General features: G+C 41.4%; 1 protein-coding gene across 13 annotated transcripts in view; it reads right to left on the bottom strand.

Annotated features, from left to right (window-relative positions):
- garnl3 (GTPase activating Rap/RanGAP domain like 3) overlaps positions 1 to 13,212 on the bottom strand; it is an 86,294-nt gene that overhangs the window by 14,322 nt on the left and 58,760 nt on the right. For 11 of the 13 annotated variants that reach the window (XR_001661710.1, XM_016669917.1, XM_016669918.1 and 8 more), the window contains 18 exons: positions 12,058 to 12,157; positions 10,172 to 10,290; positions 9,482 to 9,546; positions 8,086 to 8,149; positions 7,893 to 7,919; positions 7,704 to 7,779; positions 6,953 to 7,051; positions 6,746 to 6,849; positions 6,019 to 6,127; positions 5,837 to 5,882; positions 5,610 to 5,716; positions 5,412 to 5,527; positions 4,879 to 5,001; positions 2,633 to 2,707; positions 1,386 to 1,500; positions 1,255 to 1,281; positions 1,054 to 1,158; positions 30 to 146 (listed from right to left, as the gene is read on the bottom strand). Coding sequence is in view for 12 of the 13 variants with exons in the window: in XM_016669917.1 (XP_016525403.1) it covers positions 30 to 146; positions 1,054 to 1,158; positions 1,255 to 1,281; positions 1,386 to 1,500; positions 2,633 to 2,707; positions 4,879 to 5,001; positions 5,412 to 5,527; positions 5,610 to 5,716; positions 5,837 to 5,882; positions 6,019 to 6,127; positions 6,746 to 6,849; positions 6,953 to 7,051; positions 7,704 to 7,779; positions 7,893 to 7,919; positions 8,086 to 8,149; positions 9,482 to 9,546; positions 10,172 to 10,290; positions 12,058 to 12,157 (1,594 nt within the window). In the remaining variant the exon portion in view is untranslated. The remainder of the gene's footprint in view (positions 1 to 29; positions 147 to 1,053; positions 1,159 to 1,254; positions 1,282 to 1,385; positions 1,501 to 2,632; positions 2,708 to 4,878; positions 5,002 to 5,411; positions 5,528 to 5,609; positions 5,717 to 5,836; positions 5,883 to 6,018; positions 6,128 to 6,745; positions 6,850 to 6,952; positions 7,052 to 7,703; positions 7,780 to 7,892; positions 7,920 to 8,085; positions 8,150 to 9,481; positions 9,547 to 10,171; positions 10,291 to 12,057; positions 12,158 to 13,212) is intronic. The other 2 variants (XM_016669919.1, XM_016669913.1) reach the window with 1 other exon arrangement.

Here is a 13,212-nt window from a genome sequence, read left to right as displayed (position 1 = left end):
TGGTAGGGACGGCTTTGCACTCTGCTCACCTTTAGTTTTCTCCAGTTTGTTCTCCCTGCAGTCACACTTGCTCCTGACCAGCTGCCGCTCCTCCAGGCCTCTCTTGATGCCGCCGAGTCTGAACACGTACAGCCGAGCGTCCTTTCCTGGAAACGAAACGAGGGACACTTCTGTTTCACGAAGGTTTTTTTTTTAAATTGTTATTCATTGTGCATCACATTCAACAATAAGGCGTTACATGTTAGATGCTGAAAAAGTCTTAAAGCCTTCCAGCAGAACTGTAACTCCAGACACACAGTCAGATTTACACTAAAACGGATTAGATCAAAGCATGTTCACGTGTTGGGGTCGCTCCAATCAAAAGCAAGATCTGAATCCAACTGATGATCAGAAACAAAACATGAAAATCGCTGTTTAGAGACTCCATCCGGTCTGACTGAGCGTAAGTCGTGCAGCTGCAATTTTGGCAAAATAGAGTTGTACAAACAATTCACTCAGCTGGGATGAATACAAATAATTTTTTTTTTTACATAATTAATATATATATATATCTTTCAATCCCATTGCTAAATATTTGCTAATGTGTGTTGCAGGTCTCATCATATCCCAGTTAAGAAAGTTGCGGTGGTGGAAATGTGACAAAATGTGAACAAGTTCAAAAGGCTGGGATACCTTTACAATGAGCTGCATGCATGTTTTCTTTTTAACGTTGAGGGATCTGATCTTTTAGTTTCCTTTCCTGCAGTCTACCCTCCCTGAGCCCTTCAGCACGACAGAGTTTAAGCTCTCTATGGGTCAGATTCCTTAGATCTCAGCATGAGATCAATGCCACTTTGGACCAGCTCGAGTAGAAAGGTTTGGCATGTTTTCAACCAGACAGAGAGAGAGAGAGAGAGATGATAGATATTCATTTAGAGAGGATAATGAGTCCAAGCATACGCTGCAGATAGCTGATTCAATAACAGGATGAAAAAGAGTTGATAAAAGGAAATCTACCTCTGATGTGCAAGGAGGAAGTACTAAACAGCATCAGTCTTTTCTTTTCCAGCCTACCTTTGTCTGCCCGGGTTATCAGAAGGTCCTGAGGCTCCAGAATGTGCATCTGCTTCACTGCCATGGTTTTGTCAAACACCTGCACCGGGGGAAGCGTCGGCGTCTCTGAAACACAATGCAGCGATCCATGTCGTCAAACGAGGAGCGATAAATACGCCGCAGCTGCGGAAGGAACAGAGTTATTGACTGGATGTCACTCACCAGCACCGGGCAGCGGCGGGTCGGGGCCTGAAGCACAGACAGCATCATTACAGTCATCATCGGAGCGGGAGCTTGATATCGTGCTGGTGATTGTGTAATTATTTCAGAGAGACTGAGCTGGATTTACTCACCATCCAGCATCAAGACCCCCGCCGTGTCGGTGGCCACCAGCAGAGACTGACCCCACGAGTCGGCGCAGATGATCTCGTAGGGGAACGTGCTGCAGAAGGACTGAGATTCCCATGGCTGCAGCGTTGGGAAAAATGAAATGCACAATAAAATAAAATAAAAAAAAAACAGGATATAAATCAGAAAAACCCCCCAAAACATTTGCTGTTTTAGTTCAGTTGGGATTGTCAAAATAATTTCTATTTCCCAAACACCAAAGATGATTTTCATAATATTGCAAATCCGTTTAACAAATGAAAAAACCCAGACACTGACTGCATGGCTTTGTAAGCATCATCTGAGTCAGCATGTGATTGACATGTTTATGTCAGTCACATTCAAGGATCCAGTCGACTGCTTGGAAGCTTTTGTGAGGATGCTGGTGAGAGACGGTCATTTTCTCCAGTGAAACAGATCCTGCACCAACCTGGGCTAGAGAGCCATTCAGCAAACCACTACTCCAATTAAGTCAGATTACAATACGCGAATATACTCATGGGGAAAGATCTTTACTTTTGAAGAAATGTCGTGAAGTCTGAAGGAACTAAAAATAAAGTGCTCGCCGTTATTACAATGTTAGGAAAAAGAGCCTTGAAAGCCTGAAGACATCATGTTACGTAGATACACTTAAAAAAAAAGAATAAATAAATGGAATTATATAAAAAGAACATTATGAAGAAACATTAAAGTAACATATCAGCCAAAGAAGTTTATGCTTGGGCACAAATGGTCTTCCATATGGACAATTACCTTCCTCATTCATATTGATGAATAAGATGCAAAATGGATTAACAACAACAAAATCAAGGTTCTGGAGTGTACATCAAAAAGCCTCGATGCAGTCCAGGGAGAATCTGTGGTGTCGGTGAACGACGATGCCTCCAAACCCGAGTCATTCATGCTAAAGCTGTTAGGAGGAACTGATCAAAATTACAGCAAGCTGCTGTGAGAAGCTCTCAGAGTACTCAACATATTTGACCCAAGTAAGTAGAAGAATATAAGTTTCACCAAATACCAAAGCAAGAGAACTAAACTGCGTAAAACAGCTAAATCTTTTCCACGTAGATTGGTGATCATTTTTGCTCAACATGACAAATAGACAACCTCCGGCATCATATTTTTTGGCGTTGCCGACTATTTTGCGGATGTTTTAAATGACAGAATCACGTGGATGTTTGCTCAGCGTTGTGTGTGTGTGTTTCTCTTTCACCTCTTTTCTGCACAGGCCTGTGGTAACGAGGCTCGTTGGCGCATCTCCTCTCACGATGGTCTTCAGCTTCAGAGCCTGGATGAGAGACAGCATCTAATAAACTACAGCAAATATTTATCTGGTCTTCTGTCTCCTGATTTTTATTTTTTTTCCCCCTACATTTTTGGAGCCTTAAAAATGATGGTGAAGTCATAGTAAATTGTACACAGCTAAGAAAAGTACTTGCAGTAGGAGATTCCTCATATTTGATCATGTTACAGCCACCAATTAAAGTATTTTATTAGAATTTTATACTAGATACCAAGAAAAAGGTCAGGAATAAAAGGCATTTAAGGATTTCAGGCATTTTTAATTTTTTTTTTTACCAGAACTAATCTAGAAAGTGTGGTGTGAATCTGCATTTAGCCCTGGTTAAACGCAGATACCCCTAAACAAAATCCTGTAGATATGAGCACAGAACACGATTTGTCCGTCTGTTCCTCAGATCAGATTAACCATTGCAAATTTAAGCAGAAGAAGAAGCCAATAGCATTCACGTATCTCCGTAAATGGGCAATTTGGAGATAATGGAAAAAATACCATCCAACTGTACAAAAGGCTGAGCAGGACACTACGAGGTCCAATCACTCACTAAACACAACAAAAAATTATATTTATTCATCTCATGAGACATTTCTCCCTTTTTCCCTTCATTTTTACGCTTTACGTCACAACGTGGAGATATCTAGGTTTTCTGTTTTTCAGCAGCAAATAAAAAAAAATAAATAAATAAAGGGCAGCAGACACTCAAGTGGTCGGCAAACGAAGAGAACACAGGAACAAAACAACTGAGGCAATCTCTCCGAGGTAGCAGCACTTTGCGGGTTCGTCTAAAAGCAGTTGTTAGCTTGTCAGTGTCACGGTGAGCGACGGGCAGAATGACGGCCAAAACACTTTACACAAACAGGCGGGTCTGTAGGATTAATGGTTGGGATCGTAGTTTGGGATTTCTTTTTCTTCTGACTGTAAGGCTGTTTAAACGCACATTAAGTAAAGGGATGCCTGGAGCGTGACGGCGAGACAAAGACCACGCTTATTTGCCTCACTAAGGCAAAACCCAGAGGTCATGATATCATGGGATGAATGAAAGCGATTATTGAAATGAAATGAAATGAAATGAAATTTTATTCGAACATGATACAAATACAAATATAAAAATAAAATAGTGCCCAGTAACAAGAAGTGCATAAAAAAGAAGAGAAAATACAGATTTTTTGTTTCAGTTAACATATCATGCTCAAAATGGGGTAGGAAGAAGTGAGAACTTATAAACTCCTACCCCTTATCTTAAGGGTACCCTTAAGGGTCCTATTCAACCCTTATCTATCTTTTCTTTAGACTGTGGTTCACTCATCTGGCTCAACAACAGCAACAACAACTGTCTGGATTCGATTTATCATAACAGCTGGTTTCAAAGCAGAAACACCTAAAAAAGAAAAGTGTTTTCCAAATTAAAAAAGGCAACTATTTTGATGCTTTTTAGGTTGTGTATTTAGTTTGTCTCTCTCTGCTCCCTCACACCTGGTTTTATTTACTAATCACAACACCTGCCTCCTGTTTTTTTTTTTCAGATGTATATTCCTAGGACGTTGTTACAAAACAACCACAAAGTTCAGAGAATAATAAGGAAAATATAAAAGCAACCAAAATAATTTTTGACATTTTCATTGTTTAGCTTTCTGGAGTTTTTTTTTTTTTCCATTTTAAAGAAAAACATTCCAGAAAAAACATAAGTAATCCGACTAAATAACTTCTTCTTCTTTTTTTTTTTTAATGTACGTCAAATGTTACAGCTCCATATCGTAAATATAAATTTATCTGGTGATCTTAAAAGATTCAGATGCAGCAGATTGAACAAATGTACAATATTGTTGGAAATGAAAGGGGGTGGGGGGAACACCCTACCCTCTTCCTTTTCTGTTATTTGAATTTCATTTGATTTTATTTCCTATCAGCTGTGCTGTTTTGTTACAATCACTTCCACTTTCTTATAACACCATGAACTGTTCCCTGTGTTATTGCAATTGAAATGAGTTCTGTGATTTGGAGGGATGACCCAATGCTGGCATCAAAATGTTTACCTTTTTAGAGCGCAATCGTAACGAGTGTGTTGTGCAGCAGGTGTGCACACTTCAGTGTTGTTTTTGTTTTTTCTGTTGCCTTCTCCAAAACACTTGCACATCGTGTTGCTATGATTGTAATCTCACCTGCCCTATCCTGACAAACTCGGCCTGCCGGGCCTCCTCCTTCTTACGCGCCGACTTCGGAGACTCAGGCAGCACGTCGCTGAACGACCTCCGGTTCAACATGTTCTGGGGAGAAAAGGGAACCTAAACGTGGAACACATAAAGTGTGGCACACACAGGGAAAGAGAAAGGAGAAAAGGCGTCTTAGAGGCAAACCCTCAGGCGGGAGGAGGGTGTTGTGAAAGCGCGGCTTGAACCGAGTCGTGTTAGGGGCAGCGGTGAAGGGAAAGGAGTGGAAAGAAATAAGAACAAAAGTGATACGAGGAGAGGGAGCCCTCCTGAGAAAGTCAGCATTGCAGTGGTACCCAGTCGGTGTGGTGCAGTGTGCGGAGGCAGACTGGGGGCTGCAGTGAGATGTAGCAGAACGCAGCTGAGCGGTGGCTACAGTCGCTGCTGGTGACAGCAGCGACTGGGGCACAAAAAGAAACACTTTGGAGAACCAAAACCGACACCTATGGCCACCCATGGAGTTATGGTCAGAAATGCTTCGTTACCTTGTGCAGGTCAGGCATGAGGTCTTGGTAGAGCGAGCGGATCAGCATGTCGAGGGTCCGCTGGCGTTTCTGGGCAAAGGTTGGCGTCTCCAGTGTGGCTTTCTCTCCATTGATTACTGAGCGAGAAGAGGGGAGATCAGAGTATTAGAAACACGTCGGCATGAGCTCCTGTGTGTCTGCGCTTTGTCGTTTTCATACATTTGACTAATAAAAAGTCCCTGAATTCGTGGTGGTCAGTAAATACAGGCGGAGACGGGAGAGGGGGTCCAAACAGTGGGACGCTCTCCTCCGAGAAAATCTTCAACCTGCGGGGAAGAGAAGGCTTTGCGAAATATTCCAAAGACCCATTTAAAAAAAGAAGCAAACGAAACAAATGGAGCTCTGCGTAAAACAACCATTACACCGTAAGAAGCGAAGCAACTCACCTGTAACTGTCATTCTGGCTATTATACCTGACTAAAGCAAAAATATCTGCAAATAAGATGTATCGGAAAGCTAAATGATGGCGGAAGCACATTGCTTTAGCGGATCGTTCCAGTGTTCTGCTTTTCTCAAATTAAGCCGACCGCTTAATTTGTCTGACATCCGTTGTCCATGTGAAGGATACGGGTGAAGTGTGATCGGATCATAGATGGTTTGAAGGACGACGACGCGTCGTCCCCTTCCTGAAATACGATGGTGACGATGTCGTTTCCGATGTGCCTCTTCCTCTCCACCTTTCAGACACACAAAGACAAGAGACGGCAGCCTAAACAAAGATAGAACTAACTTCAAAATATATATTATTTTCAGGTGTACCACATACATCTTAATATCTAACTTGTAAACCTAGGATCCCTTTTGTTTTTTAATCTAGCAGGATTCCTTCCCCCTCCGAGCCTCTAGTCTTGCATCATAACCCAGTATAAACACCACGACTAATTCACAATAATAAAATAATGTCCAGGCAGACGGCATAGAGAAAGAAACACACCAGTCCACAGGCTGAGGTGAAACATCCTGGTGGGATGCGTTTGATCCGCAGCTCCTCTCTGGGGTCACGCAAACCCCAGGATGAGCACAGACTGTTCCCTATTATTGACCCTCAGAGTGTCTGTCCTTTAAGCAAAATCCAATTATGTGTCAGATCTGCGAGCCAGCTGCTCTTTTACATCAGATACATTGGCATTACATAAAAGAGCAACAATGTATTTTTTATTTATTTATTTTTTTGCCTCTAATTATTCGTCTACAGCTGCTTGTCTTTTCCTGGGTTCCTCTCAGAGCAGTTTTATTTTCTTTACTGAAATAACAAAGGTATGAAACACATTCAAAGTTCTCTCCTTTACACAGACCTGCTGCTTGTTCTCCTTAGAGTAGGGCAACATGGTGGAGACGTGGAACATGAGCTCGTGGCCTTGATACACCGTGTAGATGGACTGAAGTCCTGTAGTGTCGTCTGGGGAGACGAAACGGAAATCGAACCACATCGAAATGAAACAGACAAAACCGTGCTTTCGCGTCTCTGTTCTCGTGAGCCGACGCCGACGGTCTTCTCTTACTCTTGGTGTCGAGACCTCCTCGATAGCCTGCCCATCCCTGCAGCGTGACCGTATCACCCAGCAAATTGAGGAACTTGTCGAAGTTCTCGCTCCCCGTCTCTGAAACGAACATAAAAGCCCGTCAACGTGTGCGCTGTGTCACGTTCGCAAAGGTTTTCGTTCATTCTGATGTTCTCCATAACACAGTGCGCGGATTGAGCCCCAGGTAATCTGAAACTCCTAAATAAAACTCAATTGCCCGGAGAAATAAACTAATCATTAAAGGCTTTATTTCACCCATGTGTAATGCAAAATTCAGCTGTGTGACAAAAAAAGGAAACATTTTAAAATGGCTGGAATGTTTTTGGTAAGGCACAGAAGCATTATGGGCACAAGGTTTAAAGAATTAGTTCATTTCTTTTATAGCAAAGCTAATCTAATATGTCACAGGCTAAAGCTACACTAAGCAGAGCTACAATTAAAAAGGCTAAAAGTAGAAAATGGCTCTCAAGCCTCTTTAACCTTTTTAATAAAAAGATATCAAATGATTTTTTAAAGCCAATATGAATTTTTATTTTTCATGGTTTTTCTAACCTAAAGTGTTCAGATACAGTTTCAATCCAATACTTATGGATGAAACGTCATTCCTGCCGTTACCACTCAAATAAAGAAAGCATCACAACAAATACACAAAACCCAATGTTAAATTGTCACATTTCATCAAATTAACAAATTACAAACATAAATTGCGCCAATAAAGTAAGCGTTTTACCGTTGCTAAACATCTCGTCGTCTGTGAGCTGTCCGTCTCTGGCAAACAGCACACCAAATTTAAAATTGACTGAACCCTATGAAAAAAAATAAAAAAAGGACATTATAGCACAGAAAAAAAAACAACTAATATGGACATGTTTGGTAAATAACAGTACGAACGAGCAAACAGTGCTACATCCTGCCATACCTCCTGTTCCTCCAACACCAGCAGGTCCTGAGGAGAGAGGAAATAAAAAGTGTCATTCATACTAACCAGCACAGAGGTGATAGATGACACAGCCTGAGGACATTATAGAGTTTAGGTGTTGCTGATCAGGCGTGGCGTGAAATGAACCGCCGCTCGGTTTTGGAGCCGGCTGCCGCTCCTGTGTCACTCTCACCTTCTGAATCTCTGGGTTGAGGATCTCCCTGGGGCCTTTCTCAAACCTGTCCATGTTCATTGCACTGTAATCGAGGAAAGATGAGGAGGAAATGAAATATTGGAAGAAGAGCAGGAGAGGGGTGGTGGGGGGAAAAACAACGAGAGAACAAAAAGCAGGGGATTCAGGAACGACTGAAGGCAAAGGGCTCAGAAAGTCATACTGAAAAATGAGAACTGATATGGGGGATTTCTCATCTTAATTTGAACAATTTGAACTTGTTTCAGTTTCACCGGTGATCCTTGCCAGCCTGAGGAATTCATCATTTCCAATCTCCGCTGTCATGCAGCTTCTTATATCCTGTTTCTAGTCTGGCATTTGCTACCTGAGACACAAGGTCTTCTGTTCAAATAGCCAAAACTCCTATTGAAGGAAATATATGGGCCATTCTTGTGAAATGTCGTTTTTGAAACTGAACCGCAATAATGTTCAAGGGCACATCTGGCCCATTTTACGCAATTTAATAGTTATCCTAGAGTAAAAAGTTTAGATTCTGAATCCTTTAGTTTCACGTTTATTTCAGTGGCAGAAAAAATAAGAAGAATATGATCAAAAATGTTATTTATTTAAGTAACTTTTAAATTAAAAAGGTTGACATATAAATCAAATGAAGCAGATTCATAACAGACAAATGTGATATATTTCTAATATTTGTTTCTGTTCATTTCTTTACACGATCCAGTGGATTGACAGACAAAGACAGCAGGACGTTACGTCACAAATTATTATTGGGATTAATGTTGCTTTGTAGAGTGCTGTGTCAAGGAATCTTAATGGAAAGTTGAGTGGAAGGAAAAAGTGTTGTGGAAAAGAGAGGAAACGCATTAGCAATAACTTTATCCTTAAGAGGCTTACAAAGCAAAGCTCATTCAAGAGGTTTGCTTCATCGTTCTTTACAATTTTGTTTAATGATTTAAAGTTAAGTTTGACGTTTTATTTATGCTGCCATCATGAATCTTTTTCTATATGTAACTAAACACTGTTTGCCAGTGGAACTCAACTGGTTCACGTGCAGATCATAACCACAACAAAATAGGATTCAATATGAATTAATCAGAAAATATTACTCATACAAATGACTTAAGATCAGTACATTCGTTTTCCTACAAGAGAACGAATTTAATTCACAGCGTGTGGATTCACAGTCTACAAAACGGTTGAAAAGTTGAACATATCACCCTAACCTGCAAATGCTGTATCCTGTATTATGGACCTGCTGCATAAAGTCCAACGTAAATAAAAAGAAAAACTCTGGGAACGTTTTATAATGCAAGGCTGAGATCTGATGTCTCAGAAGCAATGCACGCAGAACCAGATCTTGAAAAAAAGTAAAATAAAAATTATGTTTGTCTCTCACCTTAAGATGGACTTGACTGATAGTGTTTTAGTCGGACTGTAAGGGAGGCTGATCTTCAAAGTTCCCTGAGTGGATAAGAGTGACAGACATCCAGGATTACAAACCCACATTAGCCACCTCAGTGTCCTTCACCTTCCGGTTTGGAAAGTGTCCATGTTTTAAAAACACGCTTTCCTGCTGCTCCTTGTAGATTTTCCGTGCAAATGAGACGCTCTCCACGACTCTACCCAATAGGTCACCGAAACCACCCGGGCTTTCTCCAATTAAACACAGAATAACTGCAGAGTTGCTCTGTTGCAGGACGACGGCAACACAAACATCCTGTACGAGTTAAAGTCTCGTCAGAAAAGGGACAAATCAATGCGCTCCTGCAGCGGAGGTGCGGCGCCCTAATCAGGTTCCAGACGAGGCCGCAGAGCAAAATTAGATCCCTGCTGTCCTGGCCATGTAACTGAATCACTAAACAGCAAACACACACCGAGGAACTCGCATCCTACACACACACACGCTAGGACTCACAGGTGGAACAGCAAGGTCCCAAAACATAGCAGTCTGAGCATCTTTATGTTCCTTCAACAATGCATGCAAGAAGAAAATATTTACACAATATTTTGTTTGCTGGAATGCTATTACTTAAAAAAAAGAGGAGTTTAACTCTGTCCATTTTTGTAAATCATCGGGTCAGCTCACCGTTTTCCTCCAGAGAATGGCTCGGTACTGAGGGACCCGCTGGTTGTTCTGGTCCGAGAGGACGACCGACAGGTAGAAAGGGTTTTTCTCGGCATCTGTGCCCACGTAGTTCTGGTGGACTGAAGGGAGAAAAAGGCGACGCATGGATGCCAGTTACGCACTTGTTGCTTTTAGAAGTTGTCACATTTCTTATATGTTGCAGCTGCAAACTTTAAGGTATTTTTCAGAGAGGAAGAGTCCAAAATTTGAGACGCGTGGCATGAATTTGTATCTGGGTGCGTTACAGTATTAGTTTTCTGCTCTCTTAACAAACCAAATCACAGTACAGCTCACACTAAGTTACACACAGGCAGACTATCTTTAGTTGTGCGACTTCTCAAGGTAAATGATTCCACTACATTTTATTTATGGGTGTCAGAATGAAGTGACCTGAATGCAAATGCATGCCTGTGGAAATAAAAGGAAGAAAAAAAAAAACACTTTGAAAACCATGTATCCTCTTCCTTCCACTTCACATTGATGGATTATTTTTGTGTTGCTCTATCACATAAAATACTAAAAGGAAAAATGCTCAAATTGTGTTAATAGTTTTGTGAGACATTGTACACGCAAAAACAAAAGCTATTATAATGTCGCCAATACAAGCATACACCCAGTTCTTACTGTCTCGTCTCTGCTGTTTTGTCTTTATCTATTATGATATTTTTACCTTGTCATATATAATATTTCATTAAGTCTTAACCCGGGTTGTTAAACCTTTGAGTCAGACTATTCATGCCTCCTTCTCTGCAATTGATAATGTCACATCTTTAGAAACAACGCCACGCAAATCTCTGAATCTGGTCAGACTCCAATTCGTTCATTGGCATATTTTGTGTGCACTGTTTTCTTTTGGTTTGGTTTGGAAAAGTCTTTATTTTACGCTTTTTAATCCCAGAAAACAGAAGATTTTTTATTTTTCACCAGATCATCAATAAAATGTGAATTCATGCCACTCTGTAAATGCAGGTGCTCCATCACACAGGAAGTGGCCTCTAGTTCGTCATGTGTTGCCGGGCGCAGTGAGCTACGCTCAGGCTGTGAGACACAGATGGCTCAGCTGTGGTCCAAACAGGTCGAGCCAACTTTCTTCAGACGCGGCTCGTTTTGAAACTCCCTATTCCGCAGCCTCATTAGATCCTGAGTGGAGGACAAAATGGATTTTCTTTCTTCGTAGTATTTTTTTTTTTACATAACTAACTTTCCCTCAGAAGCGTCTGTATCCACCCCAGGTTGTGTAGTTTATCTCAACCTTTCAGACGGCTGTGCTCTTTCTGGTTTAAATCGTGGTTAAGGAGCGCAGACTTTTATCTTCTGTTGTGCCACTTGCGTCGCCACCTACACTGTGAGTCGGAGAGCGGGCAGGTTCTTCATGTTAATGAGGACGTTGAAATGACGAGAGTCAGAGAGGTGAAGGAATAGGCGACTAATTTAAATGTTTTTTTTTCTTTCTTTTTTTTACTTTCTCTGCTTTTGCAAGCTTGATGCGTGGAAGGTGATATTATTTTGTCTGACTACTGAGACTGCGCTGCACTTTCTCCACGGGTTTTCTCCATAGGCGGCGTGTGAGATTAGAGTTTAGTTCATCTGGAATGTAGTTTGACTTTAGTTATACAGATGAAGATTGATGCAGCGCAGAGACGAGACTGAATCTATACGATATGAAGCATTTTGTGCACCAGAGAAGACGTTCGAGGGATGATTCGTTTCTGCTGTCTCACCGGCTTTGTCTCGGTCTCACCCCAGGTGTTTCTCTTCTCAGTCGCTTTTTAAAACTGCCTCTTTGAGTAAGCGTGTTTTTTATTTATTTATTTATATAAACGGAGCCCCGACGGAGCGCCACTGACCTTTTCCCAAGAAGTACTTAAAGTACCATCTGGTGTGGTACTCTGGATTTTCCAGATGGACGTCCGTTCTCCTCCATGTTCCTGGAGTGTAGTCTGAAGCCTGTTTGTCACACAAACACACACATCATCATTCTGATGGTCACTCCTTGAATCATAGCAATTCTTTCTCAATACAAGACAGGAAATCAGACATAAAGAACCAACTGCCTACTATCAAAGTTGAACACTGACTTGTAGAAGCAAAAAGCTTACCAGTTAAAAGCTACGAAGTTATTCTCTGAGACGGTGACGACAATAGACAAAAGCACGGGAGCAAATCCTGTCTGTTTTTTTTTAAGGCTGTATTCTTTAGGCAATGCTTTCTGGGTAATTGAGCAAATCATTGCTGACCACTTGGGGGCACTCATACAGCACTGAACGTTTACCCCAAGATGGTCAATTGACCTTTCCTTCCATTCATCCATTTATTGTCTATATCTGAAGATGGAGGGTGGGTATCTCCAGCAGCCATTGGGCAAAGAGGCGGGGTACAAGCTGGAAAGAGCGACGCAGCGACACACAAGACAAACAAACTCATGCCTAGGAGCAAGTTAGAGAGACCAATCATCATCACAGTCATGATATTTTTATTTGAGGGAGGAAGATGGAGTACCCGGTGAGAACCCACCCACCCACATGGAGAACATGCAAACTCCATGCAGAAACAGCCTCGGCCGGGATTTGAACCCCGGACCGTCTTGCTGCCAGGTTACAAACAACAGCATCACCATGCAGCCACCAAATGGTCCTTAAGTATGAAAGAAACATAAATCATGACAAAAATACGGACCCAGACTATAAAACGTGAGCGCTGGGGGATGTGAGCACACTGAAAGCAACCCTCTCAATTCTAAGACATGGCAACCAGGACTTTATCTTTCAAGTTTCTTGTTATTTAAAGCCACATAAAATCATTTTCCAAACACCAACACACATGGCAAGACTAACGACAACACGTTAGTATTCACAGACGCTCCTATGCACTTTTTTTTAAAATGTTGGACAAAAACTTCAATGACATGTTTCATTTTTCCAGTCCAAGAGTGCCAAGCTAATTACCTCATTACTTGTCCTGTAGAACATAAGAGGTGAGATATATATATATATATATATATA

The sequence above is a fragment of the Poecilia formosa genome, unplaced genomic scaffold (genome assembly GCF_000485575.1).
Source record: "Poecilia formosa unplaced genomic scaffold, Poecilia_formosa-5.1.2 Scaffold28, whole genome shotgun sequence".
Classification (NCBI taxonomy): Eukaryota; Metazoa; Chordata; class Actinopteri; order Cyprinodontiformes; family Poeciliidae; genus Poecilia; species Poecilia formosa.
Note: the sequence above shows the minus strand (reverse complement) of the source record. Positions and strands in the feature narration are given on the sequence as shown.